We start from the raw sequence: 24926 nt of genomic DNA, 5'->3' as shown, positions 1-24926 counted from the left end.
TTGCTTTTGTTTTCCCATATTGGAGGGAGGGAGGTATGAACACAAACGTGCTGAGAAACAAGCGTCTTGTTTAATGAAACGCATGGGTGCTTTGGGCCGTTAAACTCTACTGATTTCAGTTAAGGAACACATCGGGGGTGATGGTTAGGACCTTTATCTTCAGCCCCAGCTGTGCTAGGTGCTTAGGTCAACACAGAGAGAAGCAATTTTAATTAATAGGAAAAAGAACGCAACCAATCCAAAGCCTCGGGTGTGGGAAACTCATGGCCACGTGACCTAGAGCAAACTAAGAGGACAGCCCTAGGATGTGAGTGTGCGTTTCGGTGGGAGACGAAGGCAGACCCAGTAAAGGGCAAGGAGGGCTTCAAAGCCGATACTGGAACAGAAAGGGCAGCCTACGGCTGTGGAGAAACGGGCCACGCTACCACGACCCCGAGGCTCCGCGGGCAGCGCGCCCCCAGACGCGGGTACTACGCATGCTCCGCCGGCGCACCGTGCCGCCGCCGCGCTCGACTGTGGGCCGCGGTGGGACCCGTAGCCGCCCGGCCGTGCGCGCACTGGCGGCGTGACCCGGAAGGGAGCCGCGGAGGAGGCGGGGCCAGCACTGCGGGACCGGCGCCGGGCCCCAGCGAGGGCCGAGCCGGGAGGTGGGAGGTGAGAGGAGAGTTCTGCGCCCTCCCCGCCCCTGCCCCGTCCCTTCCCCGGTTCCTTGCCCACTCTCCGTGGCGCTGACGACAGGAGCCAGGTCTTGCCGAGATTCGCTCGGTCCGGTCAGCCTCCTCCGACCGCGCCCCCCCACCTCCTCCGCCCCCCAAGCCCGTTCTCGCGGCGGGTGCTGGCCTCCCCCGCCGCCCCTGCTGGCTTGCAAGCTCGGGCCTGACTTGCCACCTACGCCTACCTGCTGTCTCATCCCCGCAACCAAGACCTCGCCTCCCCATCTCAGTTTATTGCTCCTGTTCTCCAGCCCTTCCTCTCCCCCCATTTAGGCCTTTCCGATTGTGTTATTCATCCCGCTCATCAGTTGTCCATCGCACATCACTTGGTTACCTCCCTGTCTTGCGCGCCTCTCCCCCTCCCCCCGCCCCCGCATGCTCTCTGGACCCCTACCGGCTTCGAGAGCCACATCCCGTCTTCCCCTCCTCTTCACGCCTTTCTTCTACTCTCATCCTCTATCCCTGTACCCCAACATGACCCCTGCTCTGATCACCATTTCTTCATTTGGGTTTGCTGTCCTTTCTTATCCTCACCATTCCCTGTTGCCCCCACACTGCTTCGTATCTTTCCCTGATCACTAACATAGCCGTCACTCCGCACCTACTTATAATTTTATTCTGACACATTAGCGTTCTACTTACCTGGGGACTGCTCCTACCTTCTCCCTCGCTAAGAATAGTAGTATTAGATTCTGTTTACTGAGCACTCTGACTGTATGCTAGAGGCTGTTCTGAACTCTCTATATATGTGATCTTAGTAAGTTTTTATGACAATTTTGTAAGCTGGGTTTAAATATTATTATCTTGCAGAGGAGAAAACTGAGGCTTAGAGATTGACTTGTCCAAAAGTACGCATATAAGAAGTGAAGGAGCCAGAATTCAGAGTCCCATGTATCTGAATCTGTACTGTATAGCCTCTCTTAATACCTCTACTGTCTCCTGACCTCATTCCCTACTCTTCAACTCCATGATTATTACCTCCATCTAGATCTACTTAACTTAGACCCTTACCATACATACAGCATAAGGGCAGGGTGGGACTTGGTTTTTTTCCTCCCATAATTTCATTTGGATCCCTAGTCCCCTCTCCCTTTCCCAGTGTTCTCATACCTTTTTCTCATCCAGTCATCTGCCTCCTTTAGTCTCTCTTCTTAATATCTGCCTTGATCCCCCCTTTATACCCACAGTCCCGCTTTAACCTGTCATTTATGCTCCCTGTCCCTTCCCCATCCTGGCTTTCCTGACTTGTTCTGGCCCCACTGTCTCACAGGCTGCTGGCCTACCGGCTCAACCATGTCATCCTTCTAAGTCCTGATCTGTACCCCTCAGCCACCCTCCTGTTCTGCCCAAATTGTCCTGATTAACCATCAGCTCTTTTTCTTATCTTGCTTTCTATTCTTCTCTTCCTCTCTTGTAATTTCTTCCATTTCGGAAACCTTTTCATTTCCATCTATCGCTGTTTTTCACTCGGTTCTCCTTGTTACAAATCCCAAAGTGTGTTTAGGTTATTTATTCCATCCTATCCTTGGCCTTTTCTCTTTGGCCTCCAAATTTCATGCAGCCTACCAATCACCCCCCACCCTGTCTGCGCCTCAAGGTTCCACCCCCTTCACGTAGGTTTTTCTCTTTCCCACAGTGCCTCTGTCTCTCTCCTGTGTGTCCCAGGAAGTCAGGATGGTGGGAGAACGGCGCACTGGGGACCTCACGGTGCCCTTGGGGCCCCGGCTGCAGGCATATCCCGAAGAGCTCCTTCGACAGCGGCCTGGACAGGATGGGCATCCTGAATACCTGATCCGATGGAGTGTCCTGAAGTGTGGGGAAGTGGGCAGAGCGGGCGTGGAGGAGGGCAAGGCCGAGCACATCCTTATGTGGCTGTCGGCCCCCGAGGTCTACGCCAGCTGCCCCACACTGTTAGGGGAGCGGGCGTTATCCAAGGGACCTCAGCACGAGACAGCTGGGGGTCCAGCAAGCTTCCCCCGAGACCCAGGCAGTCTGGACGATGTGGCCATGGGAGAGATGGAGGCGGACGTGCGGGCACTGGTGCGCAGGGCTGCCCGGCAGCTGGCAGAAGGTGGGACCTCAAGCCTCACGGCCGCTGTGCTCCACACCATCCACGTGCTCAGCGCCTATGCCAGCATCGGGCCCCTCACCGGTGTCTTCAGGGAGACGGGCGCCCTGGACCTACTCATGCACATGCTGTGCAACCCTGAGCCTCAGATCCGTCGGAGTGCCGGCAAGATGCTGCAGGCCCTGGCAGCCCACGATGCTGGTGAGAGACAGCCATGGGAAGAAGGGAGCCCCTGGAGAGGATGGGGCCACAGGAGTAAGAACAGGAAAAGGAGGGGTTTCCCAGCTCTGTAAGAGCACCTAGTATTTGGTAGACATCAATTTCATTGCAAAGGGAAAAGGTAGATTAATAAGCCATCACAGGTGCAGAAACAGGATAGAATGATAGCACCTGGTTTAGCTGTTTGTTCTCAGGGCAGAGGCAGAGAAGAAACGGGAATAAGTTTATGTGTTCTGGTTGGAGATTTGTTACTTGGTTGTGAAATCACTTTCATGGGTTATAACCAACATTTTTTTAAAATGTTAAACATCAGCTCAGAGCACTTAGTGGTGTAAGTTTTGTAGCATGAAGTGTATGTTTCAGTTTCACATCGTGTACCTTCATGTCAGGTGACTGCGAAATGTATCTCTTCCTGGGAGTCTCAGTCACAAGTTTGAAAGCCTCTGGGGTCTAGGATAGACAGTTTGGGGACAGGCGATGTGGAGAGGCGTAGTGGGGATTGAGGAGAAGATCCAGATCCGGTGTGCATTACAGGGAGTCGGGCTCACGTCCTTCTGTCACTGAGCCAACAAGACGGCATCGAGCAGCACATGGATTTTGACAGCCGCTATACTTTGCTGGAACTGTTCGCAGAGACCACGTCTTCCGAGGAGCATTGCATGGCCTTTGAGGGCATTCACCTGCCTCAGGTACCCTTGCAGCTGTGGGGGAAAGGCTGTGTACAAGGGCCAGGGCATGATTTCTGAAAATGTGGTTCAGGGCTGCACCAGTGCCAGGGCCGCCTGGGGAACCTACTAAAATGAAGGTTCATATTATCCTCCTCACTCAGAGTCTCTGAGATGAGAACCCAAGACTCTGTGTTTTAAGGCATTCCTTGGGTGTTTCTTATGTCAGTCACAGTTTGGGAACTGCAGGTGTGGGGATGAGGGCTTTATCTTTTTCTGAAGAGGCTGATGTCCAGGGAAAGGAGAGGGGTGGGAGCTGGGAGAAGAGGAAGTTACACCATGGACTGTGTCCTCCAGATCCCAGGAAAACTGCTCTTCTCCCTGGTGAAACGCTACCTGTGTGTCACTTCCCTGCTGGATCAGCTGAATAACAGTCCAGAGCAGGGGGCCGGAGATCGAGGCTCCCCAACCTCGAGGGAGGATTTGGGCCGGGAGAAGAGCCGGGGGCAGCGGGAGCTGGAGTTCAGTATGGCTGTGGGCAACCTTATCTCGGAGCTGGTGCGGAGCATGGGCTGGGCCCGGAACCTCAGCCAACAGGGCACGTTGCCACCCCGGCCGACCCGGTCCATCTTTCAGCCCAGCATTTCAGGCCCCAGCCTTTTACTCCCCACCATCGTTGCGACCCCCAGGAGGCAAGGGCGGGCCTTCCGCCAGCGCGCTGAATTCTCCAGCCTTAGTGGCTACGGTGAGTATGTGCAGCAGACCCTGCAGCCGGGCATGCGAGTGCGGATGCTGGATGACTACGAGGAGATCAGCGCGGGCGATGAGGGCGAATTCCGGCAGAGCAACAATGGCGTGCCCCCTGTGCAGGTGAGCAGGGCCACCACTGGGGGTCTGTCTGCGTGGGGCATCGCTGGGGCTTCACACTTCATGCTGGGGGCTCTGGCAGGCCACCCAGGGAGAAAACCTCCAGAGAACTGGAATGCTTTCAACAGGATCAGTGATGGAGAGTGGGCTGTTGGAGGGCTGGGAAAATCTGGCAGGAATGGGTGGGCTGTGAGGTCCAGGAGAAACTCCCTTGACCAGGAGGCAGAACTGATATATCCAGATATCCCCACCCGCAGCAGTGGAGTGGGCTCAGAGGGAGCATGGGAGCAGAGGCCTTCCGGGTTAGGAGGAGAGGAGAAGTGGGGCATGCCTTGGTCGGGGAAGGGAGCCTTGTGTGCTCGAGGTTTCCCAGGCCTAGCCCTGTGTGCCCCCGAGGGCTCCACGCCCCAAGTCTGGATCCGGCCGTCCTCTCCAGCTGGCCCAGTGCGGGGTTCTCAGCGCTGAGCCCTCTCTCATCTTCTGCCCCACTTCCTCCGCACCAGGTCTTCTGGCAGTCGACGGGCCGCACGTACTGGGTGCACTGGCACATGCTGGAGATCCTGGGTCCTGAGGAGACTGCTGAGGACACGGCTTCAGCGGCTGCGGAGGAGGGGGCGGGGGCTGCTGTGCCGGGCACAGGTGAGCCAGGGAGGGGACGAGGACGCGGGGTCTGAACAGAGGAGGAGCAGGTGGCATGCAGCCCTCTCAGGACCAGGAGCTGCCCCAGACGTTCAGAAACCCATTCAGTCCCCCGGCAGAGGCTGAGGCCCCCGGTGCCTGTCTCCCCAGCACTCCCCTCCTGGGACTGGAAGCCAGTGGACGGGCTCTCCTCTTTGCCATACCTCCAGCCCGAGCCTCAGAAGAATGAGAAACTGGGCTACCTGACCCAGGCTGAGTGGTGGGAGCTGCTCTTCTTCATCAGGAAGTTGGACATATGTGAGCAGCAGTCAATTTACCAGAGTCTTCGGGAGAACCTGGATGAGGTATTACAGACGGGAGATGCCTGGGAGGGGGTTTGTGGTGGGGTTAGACTTGGGATTCTCTAAGGTAGTTCCTGGAGTAACAGGCAAATTTGGCCTTGGAGTACGGAATGAAGCAGGGCGAAGACTAATAGAGTATTGCCAAGAAAATGCACTGGTCATAGCAAACACCCTCTTCCAACAACACAAGAGAAGACTCTACACATGGACATCACCACATGGTCAACACAGAAATCAGATTGATTATATTCTTTGCAGCCAAAAATGGAGAAGCTCTATACAGTCAACAAAAACAAGACCAGGAGCTGACTGTGGTTCAGATCATGAACTCCTTATTGCCAAATTCAGACTTAAATTGAAGAAAGTAGGGAAAACCACTAGACCATTCAGGTATGACCTAAATCAAATTCCTTATGATTATACACTGGAAGTGAGAAATAGATTTAAGGGACTAGATCTGATAGAGTGCCTGATGAACTATGGAATGAGGTTCATGACATTGTACAGGAGACAGGGATCAAGACCATCACCATGGAAAAGAAATGCAAAAAAGCAAAATGGCTGTCTGGGGAGGTCTTACAAATAGCTGTGAAAAGAAGAGAAGCGAAAAGCAAAGGAGAAAAGGAAAGATATAAGCATCTGAAGGCAGAGTTCCAAAGAACAGCAAGAAGAGATAAGAAAGCCTTCCTCAGCGATCAATGCAAAGAAATAGAGAAAAACAACAGAATGGGAAAGACTAGAGATCTCTTCAAGAAAATTAGAGATACCAAGGTGACATTTCATGCAAAGATGGGCTCGATAAAGGACAGAAATGGTATGGACCTGACAGAAGCAGAAGATATCAAGAAAAGGTGGCAAGAATACACAGAAGAACTGTACAAAAAAGATCTTCACGACCCAGATAATCACGATGGTGTGATCACTGACCTAGAGCCAGACATCCTAGAATGTGAAGTCAAGTGGGCCTTAGGAAGCATCACTATGAACAAAGCTAGTGGAGGTGATGGAATTCCAGTTGAGCTACTTCAAATCCTGAAAGATGATGCTGTGAAAGTGCTGCACTCAATATGCCAGCAAATTTGGAAAACTCAGCAGTGGCCACAGGACTGGAAGAGGTCAGTTTTCATTCCAATCCCAAAGAAAGGCAATGCCAAAGAATGCTCAAACTACTGCACAATTGCACTCATCTCACACGCTAGTAAAGTAATGCTCAAAATTCTCCAAGCCAGGCTTCAGCAATATGTGAACCATGAACTTCCTGATGTTCAAGCTGGTTTTAGAAAAGGCAGAGGAACCAGAGACCAAATTGCCAACATCTGCTGGATCATGGAAAAAGCAAGAGAGTTCCGGAAAAACATCTATTTCTGCTTTATTGACTATGCCAAAGCCTTTGACTGTGTGTATCACAATCAACTGTTGAAAATTCTGAAAGAGATGGGACTACCAGACCACCTGACCTGCCTCTTGAGAAACCTGTATGCAGGTCAGGAAGCAACAGTTAGAACTGGACATGGAACAACAGACTGGTTCCAAATAGGAAAAGGAGTCTGTCAAGGCTGTATATTGTCACCCTGCTTATTTAACTTATATGCAGAGTACATCATGAGAAACACTGGGCTGGAAGAAGCACAAGCTGGAATCAAGATTGCCGGGAGAAATATCAATAACCTCAGATATGCAGATGACACCACCCTTATGGCAGAAAGTGAAGAGGAACTAAAAAGCCTCTTGATGAAGGTGAAAGAGAGTGAAAAAGTTGGCTTAAAGCTCAACATTCAGAAAACGAAGATCATGGCATCTAGTCCCATCACTTCATGGCAAATAGATGGGGAAACAGTGGAAACAGTGTCAGACTTTATTTTTTGGGGCTCCAAAATCACTGCAGATGGTGTCTGCAGCCATGAAATTAAAAGACGCTTACTCCTTGGAAGAAAAGTTATGACCAACCTAGATAGCATATTGAAAAGCAGAGACATGACTTTGCCAACAAAGGTCCGTCTAGTCAAGGCTATGGTTTTTCCTGTGGTCATGTATGGATGTGAGAGTTGGACTGTGAAGAAGGCTGAGCACCAAAGAATTGATGCTTTTGAACTGTGGTGTTGGAGAAGACTCTTGAGAGTCCCTTGGACTGCAAGGAGATCCAACCAGTCCATTCTGAAGGAGATCAGCCCTGGGATTTCTTTGGAAGCAATGATGCTAAAGCTAAAACTCCAATACTTTGGCCACCTCATGCGAAGAGTTGACTCATTGGAAAAGACTCTGATGCTGGGAGGGATTGAGGGCAGGAGGAGTAGGGGACGACAGAGGATGAGATGGCTGGATGGCATCACTGACTCGATGGACGTGAGTCTGAGTGAGCTCCAGGAGTTGGTGATGGACAGGGAGACCTGGCGTGCTGCGATTCATGGGGTTGCAAAGAGTCGGACTCGACTGAGCGACTGAACTGAACTGAAGGTAGTTCACCCTGTGGGACTGCCTAGGGGAGGGTGGAGTGAGGTTAGAGAGCTTAGAGGTTAGAGAGCCAAGGAATCCTTCCCTGGGGATAAGGCAGAGGCTGGGAGGGTCTAGGAGGCAGGCAGTGTTTAAGGCCCCAGTGGGAGGTGGCCCACCTCCTGTTACTGTCCCCAGGCCCTTGGTGTCTGCTCCTTCCTGAAGTACATGCCTTTCTGTTGGCAGAGCCTAGGTGAGAAGGCCCTGGGTGAAATCTCTGTGCCCGTGGCCATGGCAGAGAGTCTGCTGCAGGTTCTCAGGAATCGGTTTGAGGGCAGCACCCTCAGCGACCTGCTCAACTCCCAGATCTACACCAAGTACGGGCTGCAGCCCGACGCTCTGAGTGGCTCGTCGTCCTCACAAAATCACTCCAGTACCCCGGATCCTGAAGAGGAGTCAAAGTCAGAGGCCACCTTCTCAGAGGAGGAGACCGAGTCCCCCAAAGTGAAGGCTGAGCCCCTCAAGGCAGAGGCAGAGCCGGTCAAGGGAAAAACCGAGCTGCCCATGGCACAGAGCGATTCGCAGCTGTTCAACCAGCTTCTGGTGACTGAGGGGATGGCTCTCCCTCCTGGGATGAAGGAGGCAGCCAGTGGTGAGTCAGGTGCTGGGAGGGGAGGGCAGAGAGGTGGGAGCAAGTCCTGGGTGCCCCCCAGAGAAGTGGGTTGTCAGCGGGGAGGGCGCGCCGTGGAGCAAGATCACTTCTGCGTGAGAAAGTGCACTGGAAGCGTGCATCCATTTTCCTTCCTTGGACCTTGATTACATACAGCCTGTCACTGCTGCCTTCCTTCAGCGTCCCTGGAAAAGGAGGGTCTGTCTTCTAGAATAAAGTCATCTTCATTGCCTGATTATTAAATCCCTCACACAGAGTTGGGAACATTCTGGGTGCAAGCTACAGTAGTGAATAGGGTGTTTAAACGTCAGTAGGATAATTGGGCTTGACCGTTAGAGAGTTCCAAGGTGAAGATGCTGCAGTTTTATTTTTTTTTAAGCCACCGCCTTTCCCTCACGACTTTCAGAAATGATTAGAGCCTTGCGGGGTCCTGGGCCACGCAGCTCCCTGGACCAGTACGTGGCAGCAGTCGTGGCCACTGTGCAGATCTCCAGCTTGGACACCAGTCTGCAGCTCTCAGCACTCTGCGCTCTCTCCCAGGCCGTGGAGGAGGTCACGGAGCAAGACCACCCTCTGGTCCGTCCCGACAGATTCCTGAGGTTAGAACCCTGGGGAGGGAAGTGGAGTTTACGGATTAAGCTGTCAGTTGGGGGAGGATAGTGGTAGGGAGGGAAGGAGCTAGGAGATCAAGAGTTAGAAAGGCTGGGGGAAAGAAGGGCCAGCTTGAGGCGTAACTGAGCAGGAAGGTGGACTCTGTGATGGTTAATATTCTTGGAGCGCTTGTTCTGTGCCAGGCCCTTGTGCTTAAAGTTTTATAAGCATTCTCTCTTTAAATCCTCCCATCTCCAGAGGGAAACCTGATGCTATTCTTATCCACTGTGTGGGTCAGGGACTGAGGCTTAGAGAATTTAAGTAACTCGCCCAGTATGACAGATAATAGAATCAGGATTCAAATCAAGGTCCTTTTGGCTTTTGAGTATTTTTTTTCTCCCTCTCTACTTTTTTCCTATTAAATTAAAAAATAATTAATGAATTCATTTGGCCACATCAGCTCTTAGTTGCGTCACGCAGGGTCTTTCACGTGCAGTGCATGGATTCTTTCGTTGTGGTACACAGGCTCAGTAGTTGTGGTTTGCAGGCTTAAAGCCCCTTGGCATGTGGGATCTTAGTTCTCTGACCAGGGATCGAACCCACGTCCCCTGCATTGCAAGGCAAATTCTTAATCACTGGACCACCAGGGAAGTCCTCTAAAATTTTTAAAAAATACTTCTTAGTTACAAATAGTACACCATTGCATTCTTATTTTAAAAGATCCAGAGAATGAAAAGTCAAAGTCTCATTTTACTTCTGTTGCCACACATCCAAGCACGTATCCTTCAGACCTTCTAGAGGCTTATATTTGTTAGTGCGTTTTCTGCATTTGAGTTTTAGTATATGTGATCACACTCTGTTTCTGCAGCTTTCTGCCTACATGCAGTGTGTCTGCATACAGTATGTCTGTCCGCGTGGTGTTGCCTCGTTCTCACTGCCGCCTTGGACTCTGCAATATGATTATACCCAAAATCAAATGTAGCCTTACTTTGTAAAATTTTACTGTCTTGAAGCATATAGTTGATTTACAATGTTATGTGAATTTCTGCCTATAGCATAGTGACTCGTTTGTATATTCTTTTTCATATTCTTTTCCATTATCTTTTATTAGAGGATATGAATATGGTTCCCTGTGCTATACAGTAGGACTTTGTTGTTTATCCAGCCTATATATAATAGCTCGCAGCTGCTACTCCCAAACTCCCTGTCCATCCCTCTCCCACCCTCCTCCCCCATTTGGCAACTACAAGTCTGTTCTCTCACATACAGTGTTCTAAGGGATCTATTTTTCTTCACACCTGCCAGCACTGGCTATTATCATTTTCAAAAATCTATCAGATTGCCAAAATTTTAAAGTGATCGGTATCTTTTTGTCTTTAATTTCTTGAGAAGTTAGGCATATTTGCATGCGCTTCTTGTATTCTGCTATAAATATTCTTATCCTTTGCCCATTTTCTTACTGGGTCTTTGTCTTTTTTTTATTGATTTGAAGACATTCTGGATATTAATTCATTATTGCTGTTCCAAATATTGTCTCTTCTATAATCATATTTATTTTATTTTCTGAATATAAAATAATATATATGATCCCTATAAGAAAATGAAAGTTATGAGAATAACGATCATCTGAAAGGCCTCTATGCAGAGATAGTCACTGTTGACATTTTAGTAAACATCCTTACATATTTCTTTGTTTATTCATGTGCATCACCTCTGTATATTAACTTGTTTACAGTAAATCAGGGTCCAGAGAGGGGGATGTATATTTGAAATACGTTTGGTTCACATTGTAGTCATCGTAAGGCCCATGAGAGAAGACAGAAAGCAGCTCTATACGGGGAGGGATCATTAGTGCTCTGGCTGCTGGTCCCCGTCGGAACTTGGTGGAGTTATGGCTCTGTGGGCCCCAGGATCCCTGCACCTCCAGGCCTTGAAACCCCAGAACAAACCCTGTTGTCCAACACAAAAGGCAGGAATAAACACAGAACCTTTTCAGTGCTTTTATTTGCGTTATTTCTCAGGATTTGTCTTTTTGTCCTCCATTCCTTCCTAGTTCCCAGACCAACTTCACCATCTCTGCCCAGGGGAGAAAAATGTTAGTCCAGCTTTTTTCCTCTTGAGACGCTCACTGTAACCCAGGAATTCTGCAGGCACTGCTTCCTTCCCTTCAAATCTGTGTTTTCACCTGACCCTTTCTGTAGCTTAAGTGCTCAGGGTCTTAAATTGGTGGCTAGTATCTTTTATTATGTTGAACTTTTAGATTTTCATGCAGCTATCTTTCTTAACATTTTTTTAATGGTTCCTAGGTTTGAAGAGGGTCTATTGCATTCTGGGACTGTAAAAATATTTCCTATACTTCCTAAAAATATCTGTGACTTTACTTTTCACATATATTTTAAAATCTGTTTGCAGTCTATTTTTGCAAGTGGAGTGAAGCAGAGCTCCAGCCTTCCTTTTTGCAGATGGATAGCCACATGTCTCTGCCTCACGTTTTGCATGGTCCTTGCAGTCCCACCTGTCTGAGATGCTGCCCTTATCGCTCTTCTAATCTGTTCATCTGTTTGGCTACCCCGTATTTCCAGAGTTTTAATTATTATAAGTTTTTATTTTGATAAGTAGTAGGCAAGTCTACAGTTATTTCTTTCCAACCAGTCCTTGACTATTCTTGCCTATTTTATTTTCTCTTTCTGTGCCTAAATCTGTCGGGGTTTTTTCCCCTCTTGATTTTAGTTATATTTTACATCAGGATTCATCATCTGGTGTGCAACAATAATGACATAGATTATTCATAATAGAAACAAAAATATTTCAGTACAAAGTCTTTGTTAGCATAAGCCTGAGGGCAAGAGTATCCTGCAGGCTACCATACTCTTATGCACTTGTCGGCTTGTCATTTTTTTTTTTTTAAAGATCTTTTGTAGAGCAGTTGAAACAGTTTTCTCTTGGTAAGGGCATTTCATTTATTTATTTTGGCTGTGCTGGGTCTTAGTTGCTGTGCAGACTTTTGTCTGCGGCCAGCAGGTGCTCCTCTCCACTTGTGCATGGGATTCTCATTGCAGTGGCTTCTCTTTGTGGAGCACAAGTTTTGGGCTGCACGGGCTTCAGCAGGGAACATGGGTTCAGTAGTTGTGACTCATGGGCTTAGTTGCTCCATGAGCTGTGGGATCTTCCCAGATCAGGGATCGAACCCGTGTCTCCTGCTGTTGGCAGGTGGATTCTTTACCACTGAGCCACCAGGGAAGCCCTGCCCTTTAAAAAAAAAATAATAATACCTTTTGGGCCTTTTGATTTAACATTGTGGTGAATTTATAGACTCATTTGAAAAGATGAGCCAGAGCTCATCACCCTTTTGCTATATTGCCTGCTCGATGAGGAGAAGAGCCTGAGAGAGACAGACTGCAGAGGAGCGGGCAGCAGGAGGGAGAGGTCGGGGGATGGACTGGATCTTCGTGGACAGGCTGGGACGGGCAGTCAGGTGAGACTCTTGGGATGGGAAACCCCGACGTCTCTCCTCTCTCAGGGAGAAGCTGGTGAAGACGCTGGTGGAGCTGCTGACCAACCAGGTGGGAGAGAAGATGGTGGTGGTGCTGGCTCTGCGGCTTCTTTACCTGCTCATGACCAAGCACGAGTGGCGCCCGCTCTTTGCCAGGGAAGGCGGCATCTACGCCGTGCTGGTCTGCATGCAAGAATACAAGACCTCCGTCCTGGTGCAGCAGGCGGGGCTGGCAGTGAGTGGCCCGGGCCCGGCGGTAGAGTGAGGGCCAGGGCGGGCGGCTCAGGGGTGGGCTCTGCTGGCCTTGAGGAGGTTCTGTGGTCATTCAGACAAGGAGGAGACACTGGGATGGAGGAGATCCAGCGGGGGAGTCCAGGAGACAAAATGCCTCTGGAAGCAGGGAGAAAGGTGTTTCTGAGAATGATTCCCAGGTTTAAAGTGAGCAGCAGGGGTGGTTGGAGTGGGGAACTCTGAAAGAGGAAGAGGTGTACAGAGAAAGCCAGGTTGGATTTTTAGGTATGTTGACTTTTCCAGGGCTTTTTATTAACAACCTAGTGTCTGATTAAAGGCAAAATTTTTAGATGTGACAGAGTAATTTTTAGCCATTTTATCTGAGTGGTCTCAGAACACAGAAAATACCTCCTCACCAGATGTGGGTAAAGCCAAGCCAACATTGCATTGCAGCCTTGCCAACCCCAGGCCCAGGGAGTGGGGAGAGGAGGCCCTCGTTCGGGGAGGAAGAGTTGGCTTCCTGAGTGCTGCAGACAGAGGGTCAGGCTGGTGGGGAGGTCTGGGCAGTGTGTGCTCCGTTTAACCTGAGGCTCCCTGAGGGGACAGGCAGGCCATGTCCAGAGCAGTTCTGAGCGTGGATGCCGGCAGTCCTGTGAACTGGAGCGTGGGTGCTCTTGAGGCGGTCTTTGCCTGGGGGAGGCCGACAGGCCCTTCCTTTACGGGGTCAGCCTGCTGCTGCTTCTCCCCAGAGCAGCCAAGCATTCCTAGTCCAGGCCAGGCCAGTCTGTTCAAAGAATTTCCTGATCCTTTCAAAGTGCATGACCAAATGCTTCTAAACTCAAACTCTTGCCCTATAACAGAATTGTATCATTTTGTTTATAACTTAAGGTGTCCAGAATTCAGCTTGGAGTGGGGAGGGTAATGTAGCCAAAGGGAGAAAACCTCATTGTGAGGTGGCATTTGCTTGATGGGTCCAGCCCTCACCAGGGGATCGTCCTGAGGAGTAAGTTCTGTCCTCCATCCTGACGAGGTTTCCTCTCCAGAATCAGCCCTTTCACCAGCCAAGACCTTCTCCACTCCGATGGTTTAGTGTTCATCCTAATTTCAGTTTCTCTGAGAACCAGCCAACATGTCTGCACATTCCAAGTATTTTTTCCTATAATTCCAGCCTCACTTTGCCTGTGAGGCAACCCAAGTAGCCTCATCCAGGCAGGCTGGATACTGGCTTTGGCGGCCCGGGGACGGGGGTGGGAGTGTTGGCATCCCCATGGTAGCAGCAGCAGGGCAGAGGCCACAGTTGTGTGGGGTGGGGTGGGGTGCAGAGTTTGAGGAGAAGGGCGACTCAGAGCTTCCGTGGTTGGGATCAGGCATTAGAGGAACTCCAGAGAGGTAGGACGACCGGGAGGACAAGAAGTTACAGAACTCAAGGGAGAGGTTTTTTAAAGGGAGGAGCGGCTAAGTGAGATGGAAGACGGCTTCAAGCAAAGTCTTGAATATACATTGAGGCTGTGAAAGGGCTCCGTCCGGAGGGGACACTGCACACGGGTGGCCACCCACCCCTGCACTCATCGAATCTCGGTCCTGGCAGAGAGAAGCTGCAGGCTCATGTTACCCCAGAACCTTGGGTTTTCTGGTTGGCTTTCTTTTCTTTTCTTCCTTTTTTTTTTTAAGCCTTTGATGTCCCATCACTGCCTCTTAAATTTCTATTTGCAAACAGCTCAGTTGCCCCAGAGTTTGAGGTCTAGAATGCAGTCCGGCTCTCTCTCCTGTTCTGCACGGAGGCCGTGCCCACTCCTGACTCTGTCACCACACCCCCTACACAGGCGCTGAAGATGCTGGCCATTGCCAGCTCCTCAGAGATCCCCACATCTGTCATCAGCCAAGATTCCGTCCATCCTTTGTTTGACGCCCAGATGACCAGGGAGATCTTTGCCAGCATTGACTCAGCCACCCGCCCGGACTCCGAGAGCCTGCTCCTCACTCTCCCTGCTGCTGTGATCCTGATGCTGAACACAGAGGGGTCAGGACCTCCCTTCCCGAATGCCAGACTCCTGTTAAGCCCCACGCCCTGCCGCTCCCCTGCCCCGGGCTCTTGTGCTTCGCAGAAGCTCCCTTCCCACTGTCGTCTCTGGATGAAATGTCCTGCTTGGGGTGGCTAGAAGAGAGGCTAAGTGGTTGAGGGTGGGGAGGTTCCAGAGATCAGAGACCCCTGTCCTTTCCTGGGGTTGGGAGGAGTGACCTGAGGTCAGGAGGCCAGGTGTCTGGCCTCAGAGGGACCCCTGGAACCCCTCTGTCCCCAGCTTCAGGGCTCCTCCCTCTGTGCCACCTCCCTGCTTCCATCACATTCATTCTCTTTCAATTTCTTCCGGGAACACCTCCCTCCTCCCAGGTGCTCCTCCGCGGTGAGAAACGGCCTCCTCCTGCTCAACCTGCTTTTATGCAATCACCACACGCTGGGAGACCAGATCATCACCCGCGAGCTGAGAGACACCTTGTTTAGACACTCGGGCATAGCACCGGGGACAGAACCCATGCCTACCACCCGGACCATCCTCATGATGCTTCTGAATCGCTACTCGAAGCCGCCGGGCAGCCCCGAGCACTCAGGTACCGTCGTGGAGGGAGTGGGTGTGCTGAGGAGCTGGTCCCCACCGCGGCCGGAGGGCTCAGGTTTACATCCTACTTCCTTGGTAGAAAGACACGATGACCCTTCAGGGAATGAATGAGGGCTTTCGTGCTCAGGTTAGGTCTCAAGTAGGACTTCCTGACCAGGAGGAGGAGAGGGGACGTTTAGGATAGGTGCAGGGAGATTGGTCTTCTTTGTATAAACATGAAAGGGCTCCCATCTGTCTGAGCTGAGTGCAGTCCACTCTTCCTGGTCACTGCAGGGTCGGTTGAAATGACTTCTATAGAGGCCTTCTGTAGAGGAATTGTAACTTATGGTACAGAAGTTTGTGACATAGAATGTGAAATATCGATACCGTAGTGCAGAAAGTCTCTGTATTCAACGCACAAGTGAAACCTAGACGTTTGGGGGCAAATCGAAATAGGCCCTGTGTCTTTTAGTCTGTACTTCTGAAGCCACCGAGCTTGGTAGTATAGGGGACCTGCCTATAATAGGTAGTATTTGTTGGCTTGTATAGTAGCACAGCTCACATGTAGTAATCAAAGAGAGAAGTGGGACCGTATGAATTAAAACTGTGCTGTTTAACTTGATAGCATTTGCCATACCAATTTTTTTTTTTTTTTTCCGGATATAGCCAGATATATATTTAGTCCACCAACTCAATGGACGTGAGTTTGAGCAAACTCTGGGCGTTGGTGAAGGACAGGGAAGCCTGGCAGACTGCAGTCCATGGGGTCACAAAGAGTATGATGTGACTTAGTGATTGAACAACAACAAACTTAGATATTTGGGGCCAGAAAAAGAAGTCCGCCACTGTCGAGTAGAAACAGTAGATGTCCTCACAACGGGGCAGGGGGGCAGTTTGGGGGTGGTTTTCTGCATCTGTGCATCTCAGTCTGACCAGCTTGTGTGACTCTCCTTCATACCCATTTTTTTCCCTCCATGTGTCTGGGCAGCAGCGCCAGAGACCCCCAGCACCCAGGGCCAGGAGGGGTCCCCTGAGCTGCTGATCCGATCCCTGGTGGGGGGCCCGTCTGCGGAACTCCTCCTGGACTTGGAGCGCGTGCTATGCCGAGAGGGTGGCCCGGGGGGCGCCGTGAGGCCCCTCCTCAAGCGCCTCCAGCAGGAGAGCCAGCCCTTCCTCCTGTTCCTGTGGACTCTGGACGCCCCCGGGCCCAATAAAACCCTGCTGCTGACGGCGCTGAGGTGAGAGGCTGGGGGGGCGGTGGGCACCTGTTTGTCGGGGGCAAGGGCAGCTGGCCGACTGCAGGGGCTTCACTTGTTGCCACCCCTCGCCAGGGTCATGACCCAGCTGCTGGATCACACTGAGGCCATGGTCCTCCCCTGGCACGAGGTCTTGGAGCCCTGCCTCAACTGTCTGAATGGCCCCGGCAGTGACTCTGAGGTACCCGAGCCCTGGCCAGTGTGGGCAGGGCAAGGCAGCCCCGGGGCACCAGCTGCTTGGTGAGGCCCGGGGGGCCCACGGCACAGCCAGCCTGGACGGGCTGGGACACTGGGAGGGAGTGGAGGAAGGAGGCCAGTGTCATCTGAGGGTCCCCAGAACCGAGGCCTTCTCGCTGCGCCTGAATTTTAGATTCTGGGTTTGGGAGAAGTCCACATTCCCCAGTCCATGCAGTCCCTGCTCTCCGCCTTTGGGGATGGGGGGTGTGCCCTGTGGGGCAAGGCTCAGGCACCAGCTGGTCCTGGCCGGAGGAAGCCTGGGGAGCTGTCCCCAAGCTCTGCCCCTCACCCCCGGGTCCTCCCCCCAGCATTCTGTGCCAGCCTATCTTTGGTAGTCTGCTCTCAAGTTCTCCAAAATCTCAGCCACCGCACCCCCACATCTAAGGCCACCCCTCAGCCTGCCCTTTGCGTCCCTGTGTTAATCTTGGCATCTCTGGGCCAGATCGTTCAGGAGCTACTGTGCTTCCTGTATCGCCTGGCCTCCACGCACAAGGACTACGCAGTGGTGCTCTGCTGCCTGGGAGCCAAAGACGCCCTCACCAAGGTCCTGGAGAAGCACTCGGCTCAGCTGCTGCTGGCCTGTGAGCTGCGGGACCTGGTGACAGAATGTGAGAAGCACGCCCAGCTCTACAGTAACCTTACCTCCAGCATCCTGGCGGGCTGCATTCAGGTGAGCAGCACGCAGGTCCAGGCTGAGGGAGGTGGGAGGCGGGGGAGGGGCCTCACGCTGTCCCTCTTTGGCACGAGTGGTGGCGGATCTAGGCCCTTGTTGCCCAGCCCTTGCCCCGCGTGGTTCTGTTCTGCCAGGATTCTGGAGAAAGGGGCTGAGCGCTCTGTCGCCTCTTGACTCTTTCTCCACGTGTATCTCCGTGTCCCTGCTGCAGGGACCCTTTCTCTCCCCACACCCTTTCTCTCCATGTCCCGGCTGCAGATGGTGCTGGGCCAGATTGAAGACCACAGACGAACCCACCGCCCCATCAACATCCCCTTCTTCGACGTGTTCCTCAGGCATCTCTGCCAGGGTTCGTGCCCCCCCATCTGCTTCCTCCTGCGGCCACCCCAGCCTCTGCCTCCCCCTCCCTTCCTGCTCCCTCGTCCCCTTCCTGTCTTCTCTCTCAACTAACCAGGCTTCCCGTGGGCCCACAGGCTCCAGCGTGGAGGTGAAGGAGGACAAATGCTGGGAGAAGCTGGAGGTGTCTTCCAACTCGCACCGGGCCAGCAAGCTGACGGACCGCAACCCCAAGACCTACTGGGAGTCCAACGGCAGCACCGGCTCCCACTTCATCACCCTCCACATGCACCGCGGTGTTCTTGTGAGGTGTGAGCACACCCGTGTCCACGCACACGAATGTTCTGATACGCCCCAGTATACGTCCTCAAAGAATTAACTACATACACTCAACCCCGACTTAGACGCCCTGTGCCTGAGGGACCTTACACCCATTTTGTGAAATGAACAGATACACGTGTCGGCCTGATCTCCCTGAGCACAGGGTAGACCTCCCCTCTCTCCCCGAGCCTGCTCCCTCCACCAGACACACGTCACCACCCTGTTCTTTGATGGAGGTAGAGCAGCAGCTTACCCACTCCCCGTGTGGGCATCCGTTTGTTGTGTGCTCTGTGCCAGGTACCCTGCGAGGGCCTGGAGCCCCACCAACAGTGAGATAAGGGGCCTGTCTGCAGGGATCCGACAGTCTTACTGGGGAGCCAGGCTGGAAAATCAGCAAGAGAGAGTAAGAAAAAAGTGATAGTTGACAGGTGCACTGGATCCTGATGCCAGCTGAGATCTCAGAGGAGGCTGCAGACAGAGGGGCTGAATGGGTTAAGTTGGTGGTAGAAATTGACTGGGTAGAGAGAGGCCAACAGATACAGGGACAGCATCTGTGCAGAATGGAAGCAAGAAGCAATGATGTACTGGGGGGACTTGAAGTAATTGTGCTTGGCTGGGATGAAGGGTCTGTGTAGTGAAGTAGCAGGAGAGGAAGCTGGAAAAGGAGGCAGAATCAGTTGAGTTTTATTCTGAAATTTGAGGAGCCACTGAAGGATTTTAAGAGGGGAAAAGACAAAAGTAGGTTTTTTTTATTTAGAGAGCTCTGGCAGTTATGTGAATTTGGCTGGCAGGCCAGGACAGAGTTGGAAGGTTTACTGAGTGATGATCGTTGAGTGAGGCGGCGGGAACGGGAATAGACGGTGAGGAGGCGGTGGAAGAGGAGAGCTTGAGAGGTGGTCTGCGGTACCTGCCGCTGGCTGGATGAGGGGGACCACGAGGGAGACGTCACGTGTCCTAGCTGGATATCTGGATGGGTGCCCATTCTTTGCCAAGAGAGAAGTGGGAAGAGGAGCAGGTTTCTGCAGACAGATGACCGATCCGTGTGGGCACATGGACCTGGAGGTGCCTGTGGGCACAGCATGGACCTGTCAGATACGCGGCATGCAAGCTCAGAAGAGCGGTCTAGGGTAGAGACGTGAATTTGGAGTCCTTCAGGTGTTAACTTTCAGCTTAAACCATGGGTTTAAGTGAAATCGCTTTGGGGGAAGGTTAAGGGAAGAGCAGGGAGCCTGGGGAAGACCAACGCTTAAGCAGAGGACAGGATTCTGAAGAGGATGTGGTGGGCAGAAGTCGTTTTGCACCAAGATCAGGGCCCTTGGTTCTGACTGAGTCCTTTCTCCTCTCCCAGGCAGCTGACTCTTCTGGTGGCCAGTGAGGACTCGAGTTACATGCCAGCCCGGGTGGTGGTGTTTGGGGGTGACAGCGCCAGCTGCATCAACACGGAGCTCAATACGGTGGGGACCCCGTGCCTGGGCTCCCCCTTACTCTCCATCCTTCTGTTGGTCCCAGGGGCCTTAGCGGGTGGACCCAGTGCCTGTGGAGCTCCCACATCCCTTCCTCCCGGGCAGGCACTGCTTTGTAAGCTTCGAGAGTGGAATCAGGGCTGTGGAGGTGCATAGATCCACAGGCGTGGGATGGGAGAGGTGAGGGGCGCACACCGTCACAAACTCGGCTGCTGTCAGCAGTCTTCCAGCTCTACTCCTGTCTCTACCTCTTCTCCCCGCCCCGCCAGGTGAATGTGATGCCCTCCGCCAGCCGGGTGGTCCTCCTGGAGAACCTGAGCCGCGTCTGGCCCATCATCCAGATCCGCATAAAGCGTTGCCAGCAGGTGGGGTGGGGGACTGGGGGGCACAGGGTCCAGGAGGAAGCAAAGGATCTCCCTAGCGGCTGGTTCTCCAGTGTTCGGGGGCCAGGCTTAGGTCAAGGGTCCTCTGTCTGCTTGCCCTGTATGGCCCAGGAGCCTGCTGAGTTCCAGAGAGGCGGGAGTGCCTCCAGGGAGCCGAGGGGGTGAGAACTGTGCCCCTTGCAGGGCGGCATTGACACCCGGGTCCGGGGTGTGGAGGTCCTTGGCCCCAAGCCCACTTTCTGGCCGCTGTTCCGAGAGCAGCTGTGTCGCCGTACCTGTCTCTTCTACACCATTCGGGCCCAAGCCTGGAGCCGGGACATTGCGGAGGACCGCAAGCGCCTCCTCCAGCTCTGTCCCAGGTAGGTGGGCAGGGTGCAGCCAAGGAGATACGGTTAGTGGGGGCAGGAGGGGAGCGGCGTTTGAAGGATCAAGCAGCAGCCGTGGGAGGGAGCCAGGGAGCCGAGCAGAGACCAGAAGTGTGTGTGGGGGGTAGGGTGAAGGACCAGCTCATCCGGGCGGGCGATTGAGAGTTGACCGCAGGTGGGTGGAGGCCTGGGGACGTCTTTAATCCTTGACCAGACAGTCTTTGTTCCAGACTGAACAGGGTTTTGCGTCACGAGCAGAATTTTGCAGATCGCTTCCTCCCTGATGAAGAGGCCGCCCAGGCGCTGGGCAAGACCTGCTGGGAGGCCCTGGTCAGCCCCCTGGTGCAGAACATCACCTGCCCGGGTAACCGCCCCCACCGCGGCCCCACTAACCTGCTCCTTGTAATCATCCCTAGGGCTGACCTGAGTCAATGCTCTTGGCTCTCTTGGTTCCTGTCTCTGTCCCCGAAGGCCTATCACCTCAGTGTCCTCCCCTCCCTGCCCCAGGGACTGCTCCCTGGGACTCTGGTGTTTGAATCCTCCCCACCCCGACCCTGTCCCCACGTCCCCAAACTCCAGCAGAAGCAGACCTTGGTGAGGGGAGGACTAGGGCCCTGCCGCCCCCAAATCCTTTCCGTGCAGTCGCTTCTCCCCTCTGCTTTCCAGGTTCTCCATTCCGTCCCCCATGGAGGCCTGTTCCTGACCTGTCTTCTTGTAGATGCGGAAGGTGTGAGCTCCCTGGGGTGGCTGCTGGATCAGTACTTGGAGCAGAGGGAGAGCTCTCGGAACCCCCGTGGTCGAGCCGCGTCCTTTGCCTCCCGTGTGCGTCGCCTCTGCCACTTGCTGGTACACGTGGAGCCTCCTCCCGGACCTTCTCCTGAGCCCTCCGCCCGGCCCCGTGAGTCCCGGCCGTGGCCGGCTGAATGAAGAAGCTGGGCGGCGGTTCTGTCTGGTTCCTCTCTTCTGAGTTTTATTCTTCCTTTCTGCTTTGCCATGGGCCTTCCCGGGGCTAAGTTCCCCGGACGCTGGGACTCACCCAGCGGCTGAGATGAGCCTGTTCCTTTGCCCTCTGTGTCCGCAGCCAGCAAGAGCAGTAAGGCTCGGGACCGGAGCCCTGGGCCTCCCCCCGCCCTTCCCAGCAGCAGCCTGAGGAACATGACGCAGTGCTGGCTGAGTGTGGTGCAGGAGCAGGTAGGCAGGGGCGCTGAGGTCCGGGCAGGGCCGAGGCTGCTGGGCGGCCCCTGGGCTGCGATTTCCCATCTCCTCAGGTCAGCACGTTCCTGGCTGCGGCCTGGAGGGCCCCGGACTTCGTGCCCCGCTACTGTAAACTCTACGAGCGCTTGCAGAGGGCAGGCTTGGAGCTCTTCGGGCCCCGGGCGGCCTTCACGCTGGCCCTGCGCAGCGGCTTCTCTGGCGCCTTGCTGCAGCAGTCTTTTCTCACCGCTGCCCACGTGAGTGCGGGGCCAGCGGCCTGCTGGGCCCCTTCTGCTCTGCCCTTTCATCTGCTTCCTCTCCCCACCCCCAAAACTCTGCTCCCTCTTCATGGTTTGCTCCCGCCCTTTCCGTTGCCCCCAGATGAGTGAGCAGTTCGCCCGGCACATTGACCAGCAGATCCAGAGTGGCCTGATGGGTGGAACCCCTGGAGTGGAAGTGCTGGGGCGGCTCCAGTGGCACCTGGAGCCCATCATGGTCCTCTCTGGCCTGGAGCTCGCCACGACTTTTGAGCACTTCTACCAGTGAGTGCGGATCTGGAGAGGCAGGGTGTGCGAGGCCTAGAGTCTGAGGGTGGGGGAGACCTGCGTCTTAGAGGGAAGGCAAGGGAGGTGCAGTGGGGAGGTGAGGTTAAGATGCAGAGATGGCCATGGCCCTGGGGAGGGGGAGGATGAGGCAGGCTGCAACAGGGGGATCTGTGTTCTGGAGCGGGAGGCCCTGCCGAGCGCCCACATTGAGGCTCGGCCTGGGCTGTGCCCGCTGCAGGCACTACATGGCGGACCGTCTCCTGAGCTTGGGCTCGAGCTGGCTGGAGGGGGCCGTGCTGGAGCAGATCGGCCTTTGTTTCCCCAACCGCCTCCCCCAGCAGATGTTGCGGAGCCTGAGCACCTCGGAGGAGCTGCAGCGCCAGTTCCACGTGTACCAGCTCCAGCAGCTGGACAAGCTGTTCTTGGAGCAGGAGAACGAGGAGGAACAGGGCCTGGAAGAAGAGGCGGTAAGGGCAAGGGAAAGAGTGGGAGAATAGGCGAGCAGGAGAGTCTGGAGCAAAGAAGGGAGCCCAAGAGCCCTTGGAATCCTTCTGTCTCTCAGGAGGAAGAGGAGGCCGAGAAGGAGCTCTTTATCGAAGATTCAAGTCCAACAGTCTCTGTACTGGTCCTGTCACCACGCTGCTGGCCGGTCTCCCCTCTCTGCTACCTGTACCATCCCAGAAAGTGCCTTCCCACAGAATTCTGTGATGCCCTTGACCGCTTCTCCAGTTTCTACAACCAGAGTGAGGAGATAGGGACAGGCAGTTGGAGATTGGGGTGAGAGTTGGGGTGGCATCTCAGAGAGGAGGAGGAGAGAGGCTCTTTGGACAGGAATGTATGGATAGGAAGCAAAGTGGTCTCTGGATAGAAGCATCGCTAGGGAAGGAAGGGTGGAGAAGTGTGGGTTAGATCTTCATTAATTTCTCTCTGATTTTCTTCACCTTTATATGAACTTGCTCTGTTTTTCCTTTGTTAACTTCAAGTTGCATGCTTATTTCATTTTTAGTCTTTTCAGACTTCTGGTTTTCAAGTGAAAGTATTTAAGGCTGTTCATTTCCTACCGACATTGCTTTAGCTGCCTTCAGTAAGTTCTTGGTTTTTGTTTTGTTTTGAAGAGTTTTTTTTTTTTTTTTTTAATTGAGGTAGAGTTAGTATTCAACGAAGTACACAAATCTTAATTATAGCTTAATGAAATTTATATCCGTATACCCTCCTGTAAGCAGCCCCCCTGCCTGATCAAGACATAGAACGTTGCCAGCACAACAGAAGGCTTCCTCCTTCATGTCCCCTTTCTAGTCAGTATCTTCTTCCAGGAGAAGTTACTATTCTCCCTTTTCATTGTAGGTTTCTGCCTCTAATTTAAACATCATACAGATGGAATCATAGAGCATGTATCCTGCAGTGTCTGATTTCTCTCACGGGACGTAATGTCTGTGGGAGTTTTTCAGGTTGCCAGTTACATCATTAACTTTGTTCTTTTGCGTTGCTGATTCACATTCCACTGCATGAATTATGGATATTTGGGACGTCACATAAATTTTTATCATGTAGTACTTGATAATTGTTTAGTTCTAAGAATTTTCTAATTTCCATTTTGTTTCTTTGATTTATTAGTTTTCTGGAAGTATATATTTTTAAGTTTCCAAACTTGTTTTTTTTTTTTGCTTAGTCATCTTTTGGTTTAGATTTTAACCTTCATTCCCTGTGGCCAAAGAAGGTGATTTCTGTGATTCTGAATCTTTGCATTGAGTGAGTCTTATTTCATGGCCTAGTAGGTGATCAGATTTTATAAGTGTTCTGTGTGTGATGAAGAAGAATGTGTACTCTTCAACCGTTGGATATAGGATTCTATTTATTCCTCTAAATTGACCTTGTTAATTGTGTTGTACAAATCTCTATCCTTACTTATTTTTGTTTGCTTGATTTATTACCTAGAGAAGTATGCTAAAACTTACCATTACAATAGTGAAGTTTTAAACTTCCAGTCACGTCAGTTTTACTTTATATATTTTTTGACTGTGTTATCAGATACAAGGTTAAAATCATTTAACAGTAGATAATAATAGATAGAACTTTATATAGCAATAATAATAGAACTTTCTGCAATGATGGAACAGTTCTTTTCTGTGCTGTCAAAAATGACAGCCATTCATGTCTATTGAGCACTTGAAATGGGACTAGTGTGACTGAGGAACTCAGTATTTAATTTTATGTACTTTAGAGTTTAATGTTAAATAGCCACATGTGGTGAGTGGCTACCACATAGAGGACTCTGTAGATTTAGAATCTTCGTGGTCAGTTAAGCCTTATTGTCATGAAATGACCATCTTTCTTTCTAGTGAAGTTTTTTCTCTTAAGGTCTGTTTTTATCTGGTGTTAATGGTATACCAGCTTTCTTTGATTGGTATCTTTCTGGTATGTCTATTTCTATCCTTTTACTGTTTTCTTTTGGCTTGATCATTATTTGAGGTCTCTCTTATTGTGGTAAAATATGACTAGCATACTTTGCCATTTTAGCCATTTTAAGTATAAGATTCAGTTGTCCTTTTACTTGAAAATTGTTTAATTTGGAAATAAATTTACAGAAAAGAAATTGTAGGAATAATATAAAGAGCACTCATAAACTCTTTTC

General features: G+C 52.1%; 1 protein-coding gene across 2 annotated transcripts in view; it reads left to right on the top strand.

Annotated features, from left to right (window-relative positions):
* The first annotated feature begins 108 nt into the window (after positions 1 to 108).
* The window catches only part of CUL9 (cullin 9), a 38213-nt gene continuing 13395 nt past the window's right edge, over positions 109 to 24926 (top strand). For both annotated transcript variants that reach the window (XM_055571370.1, XM_055571371.1), the window contains exons 1-26: positions 109 to 654; positions 2350 to 2982; positions 3535 to 3689; positions 4023 to 4535; positions 5036 to 5171; positions 5322 to 5515; positions 8189 to 8594; positions 9019 to 9211; positions 12724 to 12931; positions 14751 to 14947; positions 15317 to 15534; positions 16510 to 16759; positions 16853 to 16958; positions 17457 to 17684; positions 17946 to 18036; positions 18161 to 18332; positions 19693 to 19798; positions 20077 to 20172; positions 20374 to 20549; positions 20786 to 20919; positions 21274 to 21453; positions 21637 to 21746; positions 21824 to 22006; positions 22131 to 22291; positions 22533 to 22761; positions 22857 to 23037. In XM_055571370.1, coding sequence (XP_055427345.1) covers positions 2388 to 2982; positions 3535 to 3689; positions 4023 to 4535; positions 5036 to 5171; positions 5322 to 5515; positions 8189 to 8594; positions 9019 to 9211; positions 12724 to 12931; positions 14751 to 14947; positions 15317 to 15534; positions 16510 to 16759; positions 16853 to 16958; positions 17457 to 17684; positions 17946 to 18036; positions 18161 to 18332; positions 19693 to 19798; positions 20077 to 20172; positions 20374 to 20549; positions 20786 to 20919; positions 21274 to 21453; positions 21637 to 21746; positions 21824 to 22006; positions 22131 to 22291; positions 22533 to 22761; positions 22857 to 23037 — 5218 coding nt within the window. In that variant the 5' untranslated portion in view covers positions 109 to 654; positions 2350 to 2387. The remainder of the gene's footprint in view (positions 655 to 2349; positions 2983 to 3534; positions 3690 to 4022; positions 4536 to 5035; positions 5172 to 5321; positions 5516 to 8188; positions 8595 to 9018; positions 9212 to 12723; positions 12932 to 14750; positions 14948 to 15316; positions 15535 to 16509; positions 16760 to 16852; positions 16959 to 17456; positions 17685 to 17945; positions 18037 to 18160; positions 18333 to 19692; positions 19799 to 20076; positions 20173 to 20373; positions 20550 to 20785; positions 20920 to 21273; positions 21454 to 21636; positions 21747 to 21823; positions 22007 to 22130; positions 22292 to 22532; positions 22762 to 22856; positions 23038 to 24926) is intronic.

The sequence above is a fragment of the Bubalus kerabau genome, chromosome 3 (genome assembly GCF_029407905.1).
Source record: "Bubalus kerabau isolate K-KA32 ecotype Philippines breed swamp buffalo chromosome 3, PCC_UOA_SB_1v2, whole genome shotgun sequence".
Taxonomy (NCBI): Eukaryota; Metazoa; Chordata; class Mammalia; order Artiodactyla; family Bovidae; genus Bubalus; species Bubalus kerabau.
Note: the sequence above shows the minus strand (reverse complement) of the source record. Positions and strands in the feature narration are given on the sequence as shown.